The sequence below is a fragment of the Anolis carolinensis genome, unplaced genomic scaffold (genome assembly GCF_035594765.1).
Source record: "Anolis carolinensis isolate JA03-04 unplaced genomic scaffold, rAnoCar3.1.pri scaffold_14, whole genome shotgun sequence".
Classification (NCBI taxonomy): domain Eukaryota; kingdom Metazoa; phylum Chordata; class Lepidosauria; order Squamata; family Dactyloidae; genus Anolis; species Anolis carolinensis.
This window is the reverse complement of record NW_026943825.1, coordinates 10,247,722-10,270,295: the sequence shown is the minus strand read 5'-3', so window position 1 is coordinate 10,270,295 and position 22,574 is coordinate 10,247,722. Positions and strand designations below refer to the sequence as shown.

At 44.9% G+C, this 22,574-nt stretch overlaps 1 protein-coding gene across 1 annotated transcript in view; it reads left to right on the top strand.

Moving 5' to 3' along the window:
• The window catches only part of vps72 (vacuolar protein sorting 72 homolog), a 28,376-nt gene extending 7,548 nt beyond the window's left edge, over positions 1-20,828 (top strand). The window contains exons 2-6 of the mRNA XM_062965084.1: positions 2,395-2,547; positions 2,912-3,020; positions 5,284-5,469; positions 13,099-13,243; positions 20,164-20,828. Of these exons, the coding sequence (XP_062821154.1) occupies positions 2,395-2,547; positions 2,912-3,020; positions 5,284-5,469; positions 13,099-13,243; positions 20,164-20,554 (984 nt within the window). The 3' untranslated portion in view covers positions 20,555-20,828. The remainder of the gene's footprint in view (positions 1-2,394; positions 2,548-2,911; positions 3,021-5,283; positions 5,470-13,098; positions 13,244-20,163) is intronic.
• The last annotated feature ends 1,746 nt before the right edge of the window (positions 20,829-22,574 follow it).

Here is a 22,574-nt window from a genome sequence, read left to right as displayed (position 1 = left end):
TTAGAGGGCTAATCTCTGCCCACTTCGTTGCCTAGCAACCAAGGGACAGCCAGGTTTCAGTTAGGGGACAGGCCGATTTAGGCCTCACTTAGGCTTCTTCCACAGATTATCTAATTTGCACTGGATTATATGGCAGTGTAGACTCAAGGTCCTTCCACACAGCTATATAACCCATTTATAATCTTATATTATCTGCTTTGCACTGGATTATCTTGACTCCACACTGCCATATAATCCACTTCAGTGTGCATTTTATACAGCTGTGAAGAAGGAGCCTCATATAATCCAGTTCTAAGCAGATAATATAAGATGATCAATATACAGTAGAGTCTCACTTATCCAACATAAACAGGCCGGCAGGATAAGTGAATATGTTGGATAATAAGAAGGGATTTAGGAAAAGCTGATTAAACATCAAATTAGGTAATCGTTATACAAATTAAGCATCAAAACATCATATTATACAACAAATTTGACAGAAAAGGTAGTTCCATGCGCAGTAATGCTATGTAGTAATTACAGTAGAGTCTCACTTATCCAACACTCGCTTATCCAACATTCTGGATTATCCAACGCATTTTTGTAGTCAATGTTTTCAATATATCGTGATATTTTGGTGCTAAATTCATAAATACAGTAATTACTACATAGCATTACTGCGTATTGAACTACTTTTTCTGCCAAATTTGTTGTCTAACATGATGTTTTGGTGTTTCATTTGTAAAATCATAACCTAATTTGATATTTAATAGGCTTTTCCTTAACGCCTCCTTATTATCCAACATATTCGGTTATCCAACATTTTGCCAGCCCACTTATGTTGGATAAGTGAGACTCTACTGTACTGTATTTACAAATTTACCAGTAAAATATCACAATGAATTTGAAACACTGACTACAAAAACATTGATTATGAAAAGGCAGACTGTGTTGGATAATCCAGAACATTGTATAAGCGAATGTTGGATAAGTGAGATTCTACTTTGATATGAAATAATTTCTAGGATAGAATAATGCAGAACAATATAATCTCTAAAACCAGGACAGTAATAAAGAAATAAAGAAATAAAGAAAGTAAATAAAGCAAGGAAATTGGAAATTCCACAAAGGAAACAATCAGGGCCAGCTAACACCTCCCAAGAAAGGATTCTTCCAGAAAGGAAGCTGAGAAGGCAGTGAAGCACTATGTATTACCAAAGTCATTATTATTACTATCATTACTATCCTTACTATTATTATTATTATTATTATTATTATTATTATTATTGTGTTGCGGTCAACCGTGAAAATGAATACAATCTGGCTCCAAGTATTCAAAAACACTAAAATCAGAATATATAAAAATTAATGTGGTATAATAAAACAGAACAATACAATCTCTAAAATCAGAACACTAAATAAAGAACAACACTCTGAAAATAGGGGAATTCCACACAGAAAACAATCAGGGCCAGCTAACACCTCCCAACAAAGGATTCCCATCATCAAAGTCTGGCCAATCCTCTGTTTTCTCAGGGCCACAGACAGTAGAACCATATAAAATATCGCAAACAACACCACTCTGAAAACAAGGTAATTCCAGACAGGAAACAATCAGGGCCAGCTAACACCTCCCAACAAAAAAATCACTCAGGGAGGAAACAGCTAGGCTTTAAATCTGCAAGGCCATTACATCCTAATCATTTTTCCTAATTGCAGCATTCATACTTGCCTCCAACAGACAAAAAAACAAAACAATCAGAAATATTGTATATTCACAACCTTTAGGAAATAATATCCCCTGATGGCACAGCATGTTAAAGCACTGAGCTGCTGAACTTCTGGACCGAAAGGCCGCAGGTTTGAATTGGGGGAACTGACAGAGCCCCCACTGTTAGCCCCAGCTTCTGCCAACCCAGAAGTTCAAAAACATGTAAATGTGAGTGCATCAATAGGTACTGCTCCGGTGGGAAGGTAACGCCGCTCCATGCAGTCATCCCACATGACCTTGGAGGAGTCTACGGACAACGACGGCTCTTCGGCTTAGAAATGGAGATGAGCACCAACCCCCAGAATCAGACATGACTGGACTTAACGTCAGGGGAAAACCTTTACCCTTTACCTTAACTACCACCAATTCCTCAATACTTTATTTCCCATACCACCATTCTTCGCCACAGCAACGCGTGGCCGGGCACAGCTAGTTAAGTTATAGAATTTTTACAATGTTCATGTGTTTTAATTATGGTGTAACCCGCCTCGAGCCACAAGGAGAGGCTGGTAAGGAATATAATAATAATAATAATAATAATAATAATAATAATAATAATAATAATAATAATAATCTTATGGGGGATCAGCATGGTTTGAGATGAACTCCATCCGTGTTTAGCCATACTCTTGTGTTCCCTGCAGGAGTCCGGGGACGATGAATACAAAGGCGACCAGTCAGACAGCGATGATGAAGTGGATTCGGATTTTGACATCGATGAAGGGGATGAGCCCAACAGCGACCAGGACGACGATGAGCCTAAAAGGAAGCGCCGGGTGGTGACCAAGGCCTACAGGGTGAGACAGACGGGGATCTCCCTGAAGACCGATGGGTGACTTGCATGTTCTACAGTCATTTGGTGGGCCACTTCACCTAGCTAGAGCCAATCCGCTTCCTTCCTTTTCTTTCCCTCTGCTCTGGGCCCAAAAGGGATGAGTTTTTTAAAAATTCAATTATTTTAAATTGGATATTTTTAAGGGTGTGTGTGCCAGGTTTGGTCCAGATCCATTAAGAGAGTCATTCATATCCTCTCCCCTCCAAACAAGGCAGGCCTCCCAGGAGAGTAGGGCCAGCAGAAAGCTTCCAGCAGAGATATCAAAGCTAGGAAGGCTCAGATACTATAATATGCCTTTTAGTTCCCAATCTTTGAATCATTTCTAGGAACCCATCAAAAGCTTAAGGCCTAAGAAGCCAGAGGTCCCTGCCAGCAGTTCCCAGAAAGTCCGGGAGGAAAAAGCGACTCCAGTGGAGCAGGACGATGTGATTGACAGTAAGTGACTTTTGGGAGTATAATTCACTATTCTCTTTTGCTATTTTGGGATTTGGGGTGTTCCCATTGGAGCACCGAAGGGGTGGAGGAATTAAGGAAGTATGTATGTATAGTAGAGTCTCATTTATCTAAGCTAAACGGGCCGGCAGAACCTTGGATAACCGAATATCTTGGATAATAAGGAGGGATTAAGGAAATGCCTATTAAACATCAAATTAGGTTATGATTTTACAAATTTATTTATTTATTTCCAGTATTTATATCCCGCCCTTCTCACCCAAAGGGACTCAGGGCGGCTTACGACACTGGCACAATTAGATGCCTATACAAAATTAATCAACAGTACCATAAAATCAGTTAAAAACAATTAAATACAATATAAAATTACGGTATATAAATTTTAAAAATGTATATGCTCAGATCCATTCAATTAAGCACCAAAACATCATGTTATACAACAAATTTGACAGAAAACGTAGTTCAATATGCAGTAATGTTATGTTGTAATTACTGTATTTACGAATTTAGCACCAAAATATCACAATATATTGAAAACATTGACTACAAAAATGCATTGGATAATCCAGAACCTTGGATAAGCGAGTCTTGGATAAGTGAGACTCTACTGTAGGTATGTCTGTTGGTTGGTTTGTGCCACAAAAGTTGTTCTGTGACTCAATGGATCCGGACCAAACCTGGCACACAAGGCCTTCATAATAATAATAATACAGTAGAGCAGGGGTCCCCAAACTTTTAAAGCAGAGGGCCGGTCCACAATCTTTCAGACTGTAGAGGGGCCAAATTATCATTTGGGGGGGGGGGAAACCGAACAAATTCCTATGCACACTGCACATGTCTTATTTGTAGTGCAAAACAACAACACAATGAAAGAACAATACTATATTTAAAAATGAAAACAACTGTAACCAACATAAACCTATCAGGATTTCAATGGGAAGCGTGGGGCTGCTTCTGGCCAATAAGATAGTCAAGTTAAGTAGGATTGTTGTTGTTGTGTGCCTTCAAGTCATTTCAGACTTTGGGCGAGCCTAAGTCTAAAATTATTTATTTCTTCATCTACTACATTTATTTATTACATTTATATCCCACCCTTCTCACCTGAAGGGGACTCAGAGCAGCTGTATGTACATAGAATATATTATTTTATTAGCATTGCACAATATTAGCATTATATATTACTATATTGAACTATACTACTATACTGTAATATTATATGTAATATATAATATATAATTAATATTATTATATGGTATTATTATTTGTATTATATTGTATAACATTATAATATTATTATCAGTATTATATGTAAATACAATATATTATATTTTTAAAAATGATATAAAAAGATTATATTATAAAACTGAGGGTGGGGGCCAGGTAAATGACCTTGGAGGGCCGCATCCGGCCCCTGGGCCTTAGTTTGGGGACCCCTGCAGTAGAGTCTCTCTTATCCAACATAAACGGGCCAGCAGAATGTTGGATAAGCGAATATGTTGGATAATAAGGAGGGATTAAGGAAAAGCCTATTAAACATCAAATTGGGTTATGATTTTACAAATTAAGCACCAAGACATCAAGTTATACAACAAATTTGACAGAAAAATTAGTTCAATATCCAGTAATGCTATGTAGTAATTACTGTATTTGTGAATTTAGCACTAAAATATCAAGATGTATTGAAAACATTGACTACAAAAATGCGTTGGATAATCCAGAACGTTGGATAAGTGAGTGTTTGATAAGTGAGACTCTACTGTAATAATAATAATATAACATTTTATTTATATTCCGCCCTTCTCCCTGAGGGGACTCAGAGCAGATTACGGTATAAACAAGCAAACATTCAACGCCTTGTTACAATACAATGAGACATACAACACAAACAAAGGCAAAGACATGTCATCTCATTTCCGGCTTTGGAAGCGGTGCTCATCTCTAGCTCTGGGAGGTGCTCTTCTCCATTTTCAAGCCGAGAAGTCTGCGTTGTTACTTTGTGTGGGCGTGTGGCGTGTTTTATTTCCTTTTCCTGCTGAAGCGGTACCTATTTATATACTCACATTTGCATGTTTTCGAACAGCTATGTTGGCAGGAGCTGGGCTAACAGCAGGAGCTCACCCTGACCAGCGGATTACATGTTACATAGTATTATGTAAACACAAATAAGTAAATAAAACTTCCATGGGGAGCTCTGGCTCACTCGTGTGCATGCCGCTGCCTAATCCCATCTCATTCCGTGATGCAGGCCGGAAGCACATGCGCCAGTCCACCACGGAGCATACTCGCCAGACCTTCCTCCGGGTCCAGGAGCGGCAGGTGCAGTCCAAGCGCAAGAAGGGAGCGGCAGGCCCCAGCTATGAGCGGCCCCTGACCCAGGAAGAGCTGCTGAAGGAGGCCAAGATCACAGAGGAGTTCAACTTGCGCTCGCTGGGTGAGTTTGGGAGTTTCGCCATCCCTCTCCCTCCTTTCCTTGGCAGATAGAAATAGTTGAGGCCTGTGAAGTCTCTAAGGATGGTGAAGTCTTGAGTTTTTTTTTATATCTGAGCCTGTTATTTCTGGGCAGGAAAACATAAGTGTTCCTCCTGATGATATAATAATATAACAATCATATTATGCTATACTAATAATATAATATATTGTATAGGTAAAGGTTTACCCTGATGTTAAGTCCAGTCATGACTGACTCTGGGGGTTCGTGCTCATCTCCATTTCTAAGCCGAAAAGCCGGCGTTGTCCATAGACATCTCCAGGTCATGTGGCCGGCATGACTGCATGGAGCACTGTTACCTTCCCAAGGAGTGGTACCTATTGATCTACTCACGTTTGCATGTTTTTGAACTGCTAGGTTGGCAGGAGCTGGGGCTAACAGCGGGCGCTCATTCCACTCCCGGGATTTGAACCTGGGACCTTTTGGTCCGCAAGTTCAGCAGCTCAGTGCTTTAACACACTGTGCCACCAGGGGCCCCTAATATATTGTATATGCATATAATATTAATAATAATGCAGAATAATAATAATAATAATACACTATTATAATGATATATTTATATTATACTAGCTTGGGGTCCCGGCGGTGCCCGGGTTATTAGTAGCGGACATTGTTTTGGATATTATGAATGGGCCCATTGATGCAGATCTATGGCCGATGGGGTTTGCAGTAGTTTCTGGATGGGGCTGAAGGTACTGGAAATCCCATCGTCTGTGGACAATCCTCCCAAAAACCTCAGCAGTATATAAGAAGAGTCATGGGGGTCTGTGCCATCTTTGGTACAGATACATGACTGAGGGGGTTAGGAATAGTCTCTGGATGTGGGTGAAGGTACTTCCGATGCTATCATCCATGTTCCATTATTCACCAAATTCTCCAGGGTTGAAAGTCATAGGGAGTTTGTGTTCCAAGCTTGGTCCTAGTCTGTCATTGGTGGGGGTTGTGTGGTCTGTAAAGCAGCTGATGGTACTGCAAATTCCTCACTGTGAGAGCTGTTCGACAGTGGAACTCTCTCCCCGGGGCCGTGGTGGAGGCTCCTTCCTTGGAGGCTTTTAAGCAGAGGCTGGATGGCCATCTGTCGGGGGTGCTTTGAATGCGATTTCCTGCTTCTTAGCAGGGGGTTGGACTAGATGGCCCATGTGGTCTCTTCCAACTCTACTATTCTATGATTCTATGATTCTATGATTCTTCGTCCATGGTCCATCCTTGTCCAAACTGCTCCAGATGCATCTTTTATGGGGGGCTGCAGTGGTCTGTGGTTATGATTTTACAAATTAAGCACCCAAACATCATGTTATACAATAAATTTTTCAGAAAAAGTAGTTCAATACGCAGTAATGCTATGTAGTAATTACTGTATTTACAAATTTGGCACTAAAATATCACGATGTATTGAAAACATTGACTACAAAAATGCGTTGGATAATCACGAATGTTGGATAAGCGAGACTCTACTGCACTTCCATCAGCCCAAGATCAACCTATTAAGCATGAAAAGGCATCGTTAAAAAGATAATTACGATGTTGTCTGCTGTCTTTTGAAGAAAGTAAGGCCTTACAAAGAAGATGAAAGCTGCCTTCTTTTGAGGCAAGATGGCGTCCTTCTTTTAGGCCTAGGAGCATGGGGCCAGCCTGGAAGGCCTTAAACATGTCAGCAGAAGAGCCCAGTGGTGGATGGGTAAGGTGGGGGGGGGGATCAAAGTTTTCATAATGACAGCAAAGGTTAAAAAGATAGTCATTTTTTTTCTTCAGAAAAAATGGAGCAATCGTGAGGAGGCAAGATGGCCCCCTCCTTTGGGCCTAGCCGGGCCTAGCAGCCTGCAAAGGCCTTGACCTGTCAGTAGAATCGCTGAAGGGGGGTGAGGTGAGGGGGTAGAAGTTTTCATAAACATACCCGCAACCATTGTTGAAAAGGAAGCATTAAAACATAATTATTTTCCATCATTAGTTGGATCCAGAATGCTGTGAATGTGTGAGTGAACTGTAATTCTTAGAACCAAAGTTTTTTATTATCAATATGACAGTTGGGCATGTTGGGTCTATGTGGTCCAGATCCGTTGTCAGTGGGTTCATGGGTTGTAGGGGTGATGTGTGTCAAGTTTGGTCCAGCTCCGGCCTTCCTGATGGTCCCAGTGGTGTTTTGGATTACCAAAATGTAGGCCGAGGCTGTTAATTGTCCCAAAGCTAGCGTCGTTCTGAGGAGATAAGTAGGCCGAACGAAGCCAGTTGGTAGTAGTTTTTGCCTCAGCGGTCCCAGTGGCCTGTGAAAGTGGAGGCCAATCAGAAAGCTGGGCCATATTCCGGCCGGCAAATCAGAAAGCTGACCCATATTCCGCCAGGCCAATCAAAACGCTGATACATACTCGCATACAAACATTCACTTTTATTATATACTAGCTTGGGGACCCTGCGGTGCCCGGGTTATTTGAGAACTGAATTGTTTGCCTTTGTTCCAAGTTTAGTCTCGATCCAGTGTCAGTTGGCATTAGTTGGTACGGGTGAACTACAACTCCCATATGCAAGTCCATGGTCGTTCCCCCTCCAAACAGCTTCAGGATGTAAAGCAGGTCATGGGGACTCGATGTGTCAAGATTGGTCTTGATCAGACATTGGTGAGGGTCGCAGTGGTCTGGGGAAGTGAGTGAAGGTACTGTCAATCCCATCATCCATGGTCTGTTGCTCCCTCAAATGATAGGAGGATGTAAAGTGGGCCACATTGCACCTATATGTCAAGTTTGGTACAGTTTCATCATTCATGGGCATCACAGTGGTCTGTGGGAGTTGAATTGGATGAAGGTACTGGAAATCCCATCATCCTTGGTGCATTCTCCTGCAAACCACACCAGGACATAAATTGTGTGACATTGCACCTGTTGCCAAGTAAGGTAAAGTTTCGTCTTTCATGGGTATCACAGTGGTCTGTGGGAGGTGAATCGGATAAGGGTACTGCAAATCTCATCATCCAAGGTCCATCCTGCACCAAACCAGATCAGGACGTAAAGGGGGCCACATTGCACCTTTGTATCAAGTTTGGTACAGTTTTGCCATTCATGGGAATCACAGCCGCCTGTGGGAGGTGAATTGGATGAAGGTATTGCAAATCCCATCGTCCTTGGTCCATCCTCCCCCAAACTGCTGCAACATATAAAGTGTGTCATTTGGGATATATATACCAGATTTGGTTCAGTTCTGTCATATGTAGCAGTTGCTGTGGTCTCAAGAAGCGAGTGAAGGTACTGCATGTCCCATCTGTGTGCCAAGTTTGGTCCAGTTCCGTCACTGATGGGCATCGCAGTGGTCTGTGGGAATCGTAGCGATTGAAAGTACTACATATCCCATCACCCATGGTCCATCATCCTGCAAACGGCACCAGGACATAAAGCACATCATGGGGTAGGCTGTCTGGAATTGTGGGAGTTGGAGTCCAAAACACCTGGAGGGCCCAAGTTGGCCTGTGCCTGGTTTAAAGGCTTCCATACAATCCTAGAGTTAGAAGGGGTGCCCATCTAGTTGAACCCCCTTCTGCCATAGAGGAAGACACCATCCAAGCCCTCCTGACAGATGGCCATCCAGTCACAAATACGATTGGGAGATAGATAGAGTCCTAGATTTGAAAGGGGTCTCTGAAGGTCATCCAGTCCAGCCCCATCTGCCACAAAGGAAGAGACCATTCAAGCCCTCCCGACAGAAGGTCATTCCAACCATACATACCATTGAGACATTTATTTATTTATGTATTTATTTAATTCTGATATTTCTCCCCTGCCTTTCTGCAATGGACCCAAAGTGGCTTGCAAGGTCATTAAGCCACGTGCTAACATCCACCATATAAATAAAACATAAAAGTAATGTCAAGCAATAGTAGTATAAATAATAGCAGGGTTCAGTGGGGGCAGGTGAACTACAACTCCCATATGCAAGTCCATCATCCATGGTCCATCCCACTCATCCCACTCCAAACAGGGCCCGGATGCAGAGCCGGCCCTAGGTATTTTTCAAGTGTAGGCGAACAGAATTTTGGCGCCCCCCCCAAACCAATCACTGAAAAATAAAAGCGTTGGATAAGCGAAAATGTTGGATAATAAGGAAGTATAAAGGAAAAGCCTATAAAACATCAAATTACATTATTATTTTAAAAATTAAGCACCAAAACATCATGTTTTACAACAAATCAATAGAAAAAGCAGTTCAATACATGGTAATGTTATGTAGGAATTACTATATTTGCAAATTTAGCACTAAACATTGAACAGGGATATAGGGCAGTGTGGACTTAGATAACCCAGATAGCCCTCAGTATTAAAAAAAAAACTCTAAAATCAGGACAATAAATAAAGAACACTCTGAAAACAGAAGAAATCCAGACAGTAAACAATCAGGGACAGCTAACTCCTCCGAAAAAAAGATTATCCCAGGCAAGAAGAAGCCAGGCCTTGAAGCCACAGGGCCATTAAATGCTAATCAAGGTGATTAATTACAACATTCACACCTGCTTCAAAGAAAAGTTCTTTCTCCCACCCTGGACCTTCTACAGATATATAAACCCCACATACCTAGCTTCCAAGTTCCTACAGACCTCACAATCTCTGAAGGCCCCAAAGGTGGGCTTGCGTGGTGCGAAGATGGGTCTGCGCTGGCCGGAAGGCCCGAAAGAGAAGCAGGTGGAGAGTGGTGCCCTCCTCCCAGGACGATGGTGCCCCCGGGACGATGGCGCCACAGGCAAATGCCTATTTCGCCTTATGGTTGGACCGCCTCTGCCCAGATGTATAGTAGGCCATGGAGACTGTATGTGTCAAGCCTGTTAGAGTGAGTAGGCCAAAGCCTGCTCTGTGGTAGTTTTTTGCCTCAGTAAAAACTGGGGGGGGGGGGGGGGAGTAAACGATCCTTAAAAGGAAAGAATAAAAAGATAGTCATTATTTTCTCTTTAGTCTGCTGTGAATAGTATTTACGTACTGCCGCCTTACCTTGTTGAAGGAGAGTGCTGTATCCAAAAGACACAGGCAAAAGCTGCTCTGTTTGGAACCATGTGGAACAGGGAAGATGGCTGCCTCTTTTGCGGCCTAGCACAATGGAGCCAGGCTGCAAGGTCTGAAACGTGTTAGCAAAATGATCAAAGGAGGCTTGGATTGGGGCTTTGGGGGCTAGAAGTGTTCATAAGCATATCGTTAAAAAGATAATAACAATGTTCTCTGCTGTCTTTTGAGGCAAGTAGGGCCTTACAAAGAAGTTGAAAGCTGAGGCAAGATGGCGTCTTCCTTTTCGGCCTAGCAGCGAGGGGCCAGCCTGGAAGGCCTTAAACATGTCAGCAGAGGGGCCAAAGGGGGCCATCAGTTGTCAGTGGGTTCATGGGGTGATGTGTGTCAGGTTTGGTCCAGGTCCGGCCTTTCTGGTGGTGGCAGTGGTGTTTTGGATTACCAAAGTGTAAGCCGAGGCTACCAAAGTGTAGGCCGAGGCTGTTAACTCTCCCAGAGCTAGCATCGTTCTGAGGAGAGAAGTAGGCCGAGCGAAGCCAGTTGGTAGTAGTTTTTCCCTCAGCGATCCTAGTGGCCTGTGAAAGTGGCGGCCAATCAGAGCTGGCCCATATTCCGGCTGGCCAATTAGAAAGCTGATCCATATTCTGCGAGGCCAATCAAAACGCGAGCACATATTCCGCCAGGCCAATCAAAACGCTGATACATACTCCGATTTCACTTTTATTATATAATATAGAATATAGATATATAGATATAGATGTAATATTACTAATAATATTATAATATAGTGTTATAGTACAATATAGTAATATATAATGCTTATATTGTGCTATATGAATAATATAATATACAGTAGAGTCTCACTTATCCAAGCTTCGCTTATCCAAGCTTCTGGATTATCCAAGCCATTTTTGTAGTCAATGTTTTCAATATATCATGATATTTTGGTGCTAAATTAAATACAGTAATTACAACATAATATTACTGCATATTGAACTACTTTTTCTGTCAAATTTGTTGTATAACATGATGTTTTGGTGCTTAATTTGTAAAATCATAACCTAATTTGATGTTTAATATGCTTTTCCTTAATCCCTCCTTATTATCCAAGATATTCGCTTATCCAAGCTTCTGCCGACCTGTTTAGCTTGGATAAGTGAGACTCTACTGTATTGTATGTACATATGGTTTGTAAGCCACCCTGAGTCCCCTTCAGGGTGAGAAGGGCGGGATATAAATGTCGCTAATAAATAAATAAATAAATAAATAAATGTTTTGGTGAGATCTATTGTTAGGAAAACAGAAAGTGGTTCTCATGAGAATCTGCCAGGGATTGACTCTGAAAGGAATGTGGAGGAGACAGGAGCTCAATGATTACAGTTAGGAAGATATAGTGCGAAGCAGAGACAAATTCGTTGTTCCCAGAGGCTGAAACATAAGCAAAGGGAACCCAGATTTGAGAAAGAGCGATGCCATGGGTAAGAATTAGAATTATTTCCAATTTTGAGATTCATTATTTCATATTTATCATGTCAGAGGCAAATTGGGGGTACAGTTATAATGTATTTAAAAAAACACACAGTTAAAAATCTTGGCATTATACTAAATTTCCTTTGATCAGAAGCTGGCCACTTGGAGTGCCTCTGATGTCGCTGTGAGAAGGTCCTCCATTGTGCATGTGGCAGGGCTCCGGCCGCATTGTAGTAAGCAGTCTGTAGTTTGCTCTTCTCCACACTCGCATGTCATGGACTCCACTTCGTTGACTAATTTCTCAAGGTTGGCTCTGCTTCTCATGGTCTCAGAGCACAGTCTGTTCATCGCCTTCCAAGTCGCCCACTCTTCTGTGTGCCCAGATTATTTTGAGATAATTTTCCTCAGGAAATCAATGTTGAATTTTCATAGATCGAGTGGCCTGTCTTGGGATCTCCGAGTTAGGAGTTCTTGTCTTTAGTTCGGTAGCTTGCTTTCCTGTTTAGGATCAACGCCTCTTGATTAGATTGCAATTCTTGGTTTTCAAGCCTTTGGATTATAGTTTTGTATAAGTTTTCAAGCCTTTTGATATAATTTTGGTTGAAGTGTTGAAATCCCTGGATTACTTACTTATTTTTACCTTTTGGGATTTTGGATTCATATTCGGTGTTGGTCACTGCTATTTGTTATGCTCAGGAATATCAAGTGTATGGATATAACTTTTACAGACTGTTTTTTTAATTGTACCTTAGTGATTGCTTAGTCTGCTGATTTTGGAATGACTTTTGGATTATTGTCTACTCATTTTTGAAACTGCATTTTCTATATTTTCTATTCTCTTTTCTTAATACAAGCATTCATAGAATCATAGAATAGTAGAGTTGGAAGAGACCACATGGGCATTATTTATTGTTGTGAATTTTCTGCGCTGTCTGGCCATGTTCCAGAAGCATTCTCTCCTGACGTTTTGCTCACATATATGGCAGGCATCCTCAAAGGATGTGAGGTATATATTACTTATTGTTGAACAGTGTGGTGTTTGGGGAAAAAGTCACACAGGTGGCTGGGCTGCAACAGAGACATTTTTATTTCAATTGGCATTTGCTCTTTGTTTCTTTCTTTCTTGCAGAGACCTACGAGCGCTTGGAGGCCGACAAGAAGAGGCAGGTGCAGAAGAAGCGCAAGTGTGTGGGGCCCACCATCCGCTATTATTCGGGGACCATGCCCCTCATCACCGACCTCGGCTGCAAGGAAGAAACTGTGGACGTGGAGGGGTAAGTCCCACCTGTCAGCTCACCACAGCCGCTCCTGAATGAACACACGAGACACTCTGTGATATCACCAGAAACTTTACTGCAGGAAACATAAACATCAGAAAAGCCAAGAATGGGAGACTCCGGCCAACCATCCTTTATATACCCTCCCCCTCATTTGAAAAGTCTCTTCCCGCTCAGTAAAACCCCGCGCAAATTCCCCGCCAAGTCCAGCAGCCGTTTCTTCTCCGAGTCCTGAGACGCAGGTGTCTTATCAATGTCAGTGACCCTGAAACTCAGAGCCACATACAGGCTCTAGTAGCAGGGTTCTGACATGGCGTCCTCCTCCCCTTCGTCCTGGAAGGAAAAGATTAAACACAACTATTGTTCTCCGCTGTCCAGAGTTCCTTTATACTTTTTTAACAGGCTGCAATGGAATACCGGGTGTACCTTTCCTAGGTCCTTGGGTAGCCTCAGCTCATAGGTCACTTCGTTTATCCTTTTCGCTACCCTGAACGGCCCTATATAGCGTGGAGCCAATTTCTTAGATGGGAACCCCAATTTCAGGTTTTTTGTGCTCAGCCAAACCAGATCTCCTTCGCCCAATTTGTCCCCCTCTCGGCGCCTACGATCTGCAAAGAGCTTGTACTTCTTTTGTGTTTCCCGCAATGCCTCTACCACGGTCTGCCACCCTTGCTTAATTTTGGCCGGCCATTCCTTGTCGGTCTGGCCCTCTCCTTCCTTCCACTCGGGTAGCCTGGGGAAAGGTGCCACCTCCTGTCCGTATACTATTTCGAATGGGGCACGGCCTGTGGCCGAATGTACGGCCCCGTTAAAAGCCATCTCAGCAAACGGTAGAAGGTCCGCCCAATCGTCCTGTCTATAATTGGTGTACATCCTCAAGAATTGGCACAGTGTCTGTTGGGTACGTTCGACCCCCCCGTTGGTCGCGGGATGAAAAGCCGAGCTCAGATTCCTTTCCGCTCCTAACAGCTGTAAGAATTTTCCCCAAAATTTTGCAGTGAATTGGACTCCCCGGTCGCTAATTATTTTGTCGGGGCACCCATGTAGGCGATATACATGCTTTACATACAAATCAGCGAGCTTTTCAGCCGAGGGGAGTTTTGGCAGGGCCACAAAGTGTGCCTGTTTTGAGAATAGGTCCAATATTGTCCAAATGTATCTGTGGCCTCTGCTGGGGGGTAGTTCGCCTACAAAATCCATTGCCACGCATTCCCATGGCCTCATGGGCTCCACCACCTTCTGCAATAGCCCCTGGGGCTTCCCAGGTGGTGTTTTGCCCTCTGCACATAATTCACACTGCGTGACGTACCCCCTGGCGTCTTTCCTCATTCCGGGCCACCAGCATTGTTTGGCCAACAGTTTAATAGTCCTGGTGGGGCCTAGATGACCTGCACCCTTGTTATCGTGGCATTTCCTTAACATTTCTTGTCTTAAACATTCAGGAATATACAATTTCTTATTAACAAACACCAAATCCCCACACAGTTCTCCCTGTTCTTTGTTCGTTTGTAACCATTTGTCCATTCCATATGCTTGCTTCAACTCTTCCTCCCATATTTCTCCTCCCCCCGTGGAAATGGCAGTACGTTTGTTTTCTTTGGCCGCTTGTGCTCGAGTCAGTACTGCCAGGCCCCATTGCTTATCTAGGAAAAGGCTCCCCTCAGATTCCTGAATTCCTCCCCCGTGCTGAGGCATCCGAGAGAGAGCGTCAGCGAGTATGTTGTGTTTCCCCTGGAAGAACTTGAGTCTGAAATCAAAACGGCTGAAATATTGGGCCCATCTAATCTGTTTCGCTGATAGTTTACGAGGGGATCTCAGATACTGTAAATTTCTATGATCAGTCCACACCTCAAACGGTGTTCCACTCCCTTCCAGAAAGTGTCTCCAGCACTCTAGTGCTTTCAGAATCGCTAAGGCTTCTCTCTCCCAAATCGGCCAGTTTTTTTCTGTATCGCTAAACTTTTTCGACAGATAGCCACATGGCTTCAGGTTCCCCCCCTCGTCTTTCTGCAGCAGAACTGCCCCATATGCCCGGTCTGACGCATCGCAATGTAGTACAAAGGCCTTAGACATATCAGGGTGCTGTAGGACAGGCTCCTCAGTAAAACGCTTTTTAAGGGCTTCAAAAGCTTCCTGGCATTCTATTGTCCAGGTCAGTTTGGCCCCTGGGGCCTTCACTTTGGCTGTTTCTCCCCTGCCTTTAGTCTTTAACAAATCCGTTAATGGCAAAGTGAGGCGCGCAAAGTCCTTGATAAATGTCCTATAGAAGTTTGCGAACCCCAGGAAGGATTGCAGCTGCTTCCGTGTTCTGGGGGCTTCCCACCCCCTTACGTCTTCCACCTTCGCAGGGTCCATCGCCACTCCCTGGGAGGAAATCCTATACCCCAGAAAGTCTATCTGGTCTTTATTGAACTCGCACTTGGCAAGCTTCGCATACAGCTTCGCTTCCCTCAACTTTTGTAGGACTTCCCTGACTAGTTCTACGTGTTGCTCCTTGGTCCGAGACATTATCAATATGTCATCTAAAAAAATAAAGACTCCCTTGTACAATAATGGATGCAACACTTCGTTGATTAATTGCATGAACGCGGCCCCTCCCCCGCATAAACCGAATGGGAGCACACAATAATTGAATAATCCGAAGGCGCAGGAGAAGGCCGTCTTCCACCTGTCCTCTGGTTTGATCTGCAATTTATGGTAAGCCTCAATTAAATCCAATTTAGTGAATATCTGTCCCTCCGATAACTGGGCGATCAAGTCCTTCACTAAGGGTAGAGGGTATTTATTTACAGTACTGATTGCATTCAGGCCCCTGTAGTCAATGCAGAGCCTCAGCGTTTGGTCCTTTTTCCGCCTAAACAACACAGGTGCCCCTAAAGGGGAGTTCGAAGGTTCTATGAAACCCCTCGCTAGGTTTTTATCAATGTACTTTCTCAGTTCCTCCTTTTCCCTAGCCGACATCGGGTATATCTTTGCCTTGGGAAGCTCTGCTCCTGGGACTAGCTCTATTTTCACTTCAACTCTCCGCTTCGGTGGGAAATTGTCTGCTTCCTTCTCGTCAAACACGTCCACAAAATCCCGATACTCTGGGGGTAATTTCTCTGCCAGTTCTGCTATTCTGATAGAGTCTTCCTCCCCCCTTTTCCCCGGCTCCCTCTCAACTTCCTGGCTCCCTTCTTCCAAACTCATCCCGAAAATCATGCTCTTATCCTCCCAGTTGATTTGCGGGTTGGCCTGCCCCAGCCACGGCATGCCTAGTATAACATTATAGCTGGCTATTTGTGATATCACAAATGACACCTTTCCTTCCCAACTCCCTATCTTACACTTTACATCTTCGGCACTGTACCTAGCTAACGATCCTGATGCTGTGGATCCGTCCAACTGCGAAAATGCTATTGGGGATTCTAGGTTCGTTCTTTCGCATCCCAATCCCTCGGCCAATTCAGGGGAAATGATGTTCCTGGAACATCCACAATCCACAAACGCTTTGCAGGTTGCTTGTTTGCTGCCATTTTCAAGCTGAATGGGGACCACTATCATAGCTTTGTCCTGACTTACCAACCCCCCCGAATGGTGCCTCATCGGTGTTTCTTCCTCGGCGCGTTTTCCTGCCACGGCTCTTGGTTTGGGCTGGCCTCCGCCTTCTCCTTTTCTCTGCCAGCACTCGGCAGCTCTGTGGCCCAACCGGCCGCACACAAAGCAGCCACTCCTGCTGGCGCTCACGTTCCCTGTCGGCTCCGCTCTCCTCCCGGCTGGGGCTGATCCCTCCTTCCGGCTCCCCTCTTTCATCTGCGGCCGTTGCTGTAGCGCTCCTCGGTGCCTCCTCGCCTGGGCCAGCGATGTCTCGACGCGCCCCGCCAGCTGAATCCATCCGCGCAGTGTGTCGGGCTCATCACGATGCACCGCCCAGGAAAGGATCTCCCTCCTGAGCCCCTCTTTGAAGAGTTCCATCTTTGTCACTGCAGACCATTCCGGCACCTTTTCGGCAAGGCATTGGAATTCCTCCGCATACTCAGATACCGACCTCTGCCCCTGGGAGACGGTCTTCAACTTCTCCCTCGCCCGGATCTGCTCCAATGGATCTCGGAAACGGGTCTCCAGGGCCCCCATAAAGCGTCGGACTGACCCCAGACATGGGTCGCGCCGCGCGTGCAGCTGAACATACCAGCTAGCCGCTCCCCTCTTCAACACTGCACCAATGGCCCGTATCCGGCTGGATTCCGTTCTAAAAGTGTGAGCATTGTCCTCCATATAGCCCCTCACCGTGGTAAGGAAAAAATCCAGTTCAGAGGACTCTCCCCCAAACTTGATCCTTAGTTCCTCTCGTCTCGGTAGGGGTCCCTGTGGTGGCAATCCCCAATTCTCCGCCCGTCGCAAGCCCCCTTGCGGACCAGTGGGCCCCGCTGCTGTTTCTCTTGGCCCTGTGCCACGCCCGGCATTCGCCAGGGGCACCAGGGTCTCAGCTGGGAGCGTAGCCGGGATTCTCGGAGGCTTTTCCCCTTCGTCGTCACTCTCCTCCACCCGCGTCAGGCTTGTTTGGGTCTTGGGCCGGGCGCCGGGCTCCTTTCGCATTTCCCTTCCCTTCGGTGCTGGGAGGTCTGCAAAGCCCTGGCTGCTTCCCACGCTCACATCCCACATTGAGCCAGCCCGAAGTTCCCTTCCTCTCTCTGGCTCCGCCAGAAACGCCAGGCGCTCCATCGCCCTCGACATTACTGCCAGGGTGGTCTCCATCGCCGACATCCTCTCCTCCAGAAACACCATCCTTTGTGGGCCTGGGGAAGGTGAACCTTCCTCTCCTCCGGTGCTGTCTCCCCGCACCACTCCACGCCTCTGGGTTACCCCATTTGGTTGGGCATAAGCGGTGGATGACGCCAGGGCCGCCAGCTGGTGGAACTCAGCGTCCGGCTCGGGAGTGGCCCTTCCCGACCTTCCTCCTCCTGCGCCCAAGAGCTCTTCATCCTCCACTTGCATGTTACACCTCACCGCTACAGCGGGATGGTGTCTGTATTCTTGGCTTAGTGTCAGCTCACCACAGCCGCTCCTGAATGAACACACGAGACACTCTGTGATATCACCAGAAACTTTACTGCAGGAAACATAAACATCAGAAAAGCCAAGAATGGGAGACTCCGGCCAACCATCCTTTATATACCCTCCCCCTCATTTGAAAAGTCTCTTCCCGCTCAGTAAAACCCCACGCAAATTCCCCGCCAAGTCCAGCAGCCGTTTCTTCTCCGAGTCCTGAGACGCAGGTGTCTTATCAATGTCAGTGACCCTGAAACTCAGAGCCACATACAGGCTCTAGTAGCAGGGTTCTGACACCCACCTATGCAAGTAAATGTGCCACGAAACAGGTAAAAAAGCCAAAGTAATTCTAGGCTGCATCAATAGGATAGTGCTTTGATCAAGGGACACCATAGTCCCACTCTCTTCTGCTTTGCTCAGACCTCACCTGGAATAACCCTGTGTCCAGTCCTGGGCAAATCACTTCAAGGAGAAGATGCTCAAGGTGTGCAGAGCAGGGCCACCGAAATAGTCAAAGGTTTGGAAGCCAAGCCCTACAAGGAATGGCGGAGGGAGTTGGGGAGGTTTAGCTTGGAAAGAAGAGGGTTGAGAAAAGGGGATTTGAGAGCCATGTCTCAATATTTGAAAGGATGTCGCTTTGAGGAAGGAGCAAGCTGGTTTTCTGCTGCTCCAGAAACTAGGACACAATAGAGCAATCAATTCAAACTCTAGGTAAAGTGAATCCACCTAAACATTAGGAAGAACTTCCTTTTGACTGGGGAAATGTCCTGCCTTGCAGTCCAGTGGAGTCTCCTTCTCCTGAGGTTTTTAAGCACAGACTGGGATGGCCATCTGTCAGGAGTGCTTGGATTGTGTGTTTCTGCCTGGCAGAAGGGGGTTGAGCTAGGGTCTCTTCCACCTCTAGGATTCTATGATTATTTTTATTATTGTTCTTGTTGTTGTTATTATTATTATTAAGTAGAGCCGTGATGACCATCTGTCAGGAGGGCTTTGATTGTGCCTTTTCTGCTCTTCCAACTCTAGGATTTTATGATTCTATTATTATTATTATTATTATTATTATTAGTAGTAGTAGTAGTAGTAGTAGAGGCTGAATGGCCACCTGCCAGGAGGGTTTAGATTGTGCTTTTCCTGCTCTTCCAACTCTAGGATTTTATGATTCTATTATTATTATTGTTATTATCATCATCATCATCATCAGAGATGGAATGTCCATCTGCCAGGAGGCTTTGATTGTGTTTTTCCTTCTCTTCCAATTCTATGACTTTATTATTATTATTATTATTATTATCATCATCGTCATCGTCATCCTCACTATTGTAAGTTGAGGATGAATGGCCAAGAGGGTATGACTTGTGCTTTTTCTGTTCTTCCAACTCTAGGATTTTATTATTCTAGTATTATTATGATTATTATGATTATGATGATGATTATTATTATCATCGTCGTCATCATCATCCCCACTATTGTAAGTTGAGGCTGAATGGCCATCTGCCAAGAGGGTATGAATTGTGCTTTTTCTGTTCTTCCAACTCTAGGATTTTATTATTCTAGTATTATTATGATTATTATGATTATGATTATGATTATTATTATCATCATCGTCATCATCATCCTCACTATTGTAAGTTGAGGCTGAATGGCCATCTGCCAAGAGGGTATGAATTGTGCTTTTCCTGCTCTTCCAACTCTAGGATCCTATGATTCAGAGGCTGTGTGGCCATCTGTTAGGAGGGTTTATTCTAAGATTCTATGATTCTAAGATCTCTTTGTCGGCGGACTCTGTTGTTTTGGGGGTGGAAGTCTGCTGTAAGAAGGGATAAGGGAGCTCAATATGTGTGCCATTGTTTTTATTTTCTATTTGAACCTTTCCCTGGCTTTGTCCTCAGCCTGGACCAAGAAACGCACCTCGCTACCCCTTCAGAGGCCTCTCCCCTCCCGGCGGCCAAGTGTTCTCGCACCTTCATCACCTTTAGTGACGATGAGACCTTTGAGTGCATCTTCCCCAAATCCCGCTCCCCCAAGCTGCCCGTCAAGGAGATCTGTCCCGTCACCCACAAGACGGCTATCTACCGCGACCCCATCACCGACATCCCTTACTCCAATATCCGGGCTTTCAAGATCATCCGGGAGGCCTACAAGAAGTACATCACTGCCCACGGCTTGCCTAATGCTGCTGCAGCCGCTGCTTCTATGGGCACCGGGTTGGTCGCTGCGGACTCCGGCGTCCGAGCCACGAGGCAGAAGATCATCATCAAGCAGAGCGTTCCCGCTACTTAGGATCCTTCCTACAGCTGCCTTTATGATTCTCCTCTCTTTATGCTGTGTCGGTACCTGCAAAAAGTGGCCGATATGCCATTCCAGGCATGTATGAACGGAATTCGTCATGTCTGCCGAGTTTCCAATCTCCGCTTGATCTGAATCAAAAGTCTGTTGTTTTGTTTGATGTGAGAGTTTGAATGGATGCACAGTGTTGTGTTCCTAATCCTGCATGGAAGAAATGAGTCTTTGTCTTGATATTTGATAAATAAATGTTTGACCTTCCTATTTGAAATGCATTGCAGTGGTATCCGTTAAGGTTTGGTCTATGAATATCAGAACCCATGCTAAAGTCTCCAACTAGCTTGGGTATCTGGCATTGACCAGGTTATTTGCAAAGTCAGTGTTTTACTTGTACGAAATAGATAAGGTTGTGGGTGAACTACAACTGACATCATGCCAGGTTAACCTGAAGAAACTCCACCAGGACTTAAAGTTTGTGCTGTTGGGCAAGTTTGCTCTGGATGCATCATCAGTGGGGTTCAATGCGCTCTCTGGCTATAGGGTAAACTACAACTCCCACTATGGTGAATCAGTCCCTTTTTGTGTGTGTGTGTGTCAGGAGCGACTTGAGAAACTGCAAGTCACTTCTGGTGTGAGAGAATTGGCCGTCTGCAAGGACATTGCCCAGGGGACACCCAAATGTTTTGATGTTTTTACCATCCTTGTGGGAGGCTTCTCTCATGTCCCCGCATGGAGCTGGAGCTGACAGAGGGAGCTCATCCATGCTCTCCCCAGGTTGGATTCAAACTTGGGAGCCTTCAGGTCAGAAACCCAACCTTCAAGTCCCAAGGCTTTAACCCACTACACCACCGGGGGGCTCCATCAGTCCCCTCAATCAGTCCCCCCAAACTCCTCCAGTATGTTGAGTTAGTCATGGTCCAGATCCATCATTGGTCAAGCTCGCAGTTTCCCTGGTTATGGGTGAACTACAACTCCCAGAAAGGAATATCAGTTCCCCCCAAACCCCTCCAGTAATCACATTTTGGCATATCAGGTCTGTGTGCCAAGTTTGGTCCAGATTCATCGGTGTTTGGGTTCACAGTTCTCTCTGGAAGTAGGTGAACTACAACTCCCCCAAATCAAGGTGAATTTCCCTCAAAGACCTCCAGTATTTTTACTGTTCATGGGAGTTCTGTGTTCCAAGTTTGGTCCAATTCCATTTTGGTGGAGTTCAGAGTGCTCACTGATTGCAGGTGGACTATAAATCCCAGTACTTACACCTCCAAAATGTCCAGGTCAATTCCCCTCAAAACCCACCAGTATTCAAATGTGGGCACACTGAGTATGCATGCCAAGTTTGGTTCAGATCCATCATTGTTTCGGTTCATAGTGCGCTCTGGATGGAGGTGAACTACAACTCCTAGAAATACCTCCAAAAACCTCCAGTATGTTTTGTTGGTCATGGGGGTTCTGTGTGCCAAGTTAGTTCCAGGTCCATCGTTGGTGGGGTCCAGAGTGCTCTTAGATTGCAGGTGAACTATACATCCCAGGACCTACAACTCCTATAAATCATGGTGAATTCTCCCCAAACCTTTCTAGTCTGTTCAGTTCCCGATCAATTCCTTTGCTTGCTGTGTGCCATAGAAAAGAACAGGAAGGTGTTAAGGGAAAGGCAGTGGGCGGAGTCATGCAAATTTCACACCAATGGAGAGAAAAAGGAGCACTGGGATGTCTGTGGTGGAGGGGGAAAAATCTAGGATGAAATTGTCCCCATAGGAAAGCCTTCACTTGGATAGTAGTCAAGATGATGTTTGTGGAGGACATTGGCAAGGCTCTTGGACATGTTCATGGCGCTCGCTATAACCTGCAATGCCATTGGAGGTGGGTGGGCATTGGTGTCTCCTGAGTAGTGGGAGCGATACTATTTGTGGAAGTGGGAGCTTGTCTGTGTAAGTGGGCACCCCAGCCACAGACATACAGACATATTTAGAATCATAGAATCATAGAATAGTAGAGTTGGAAGAGACCTCATGGGCTA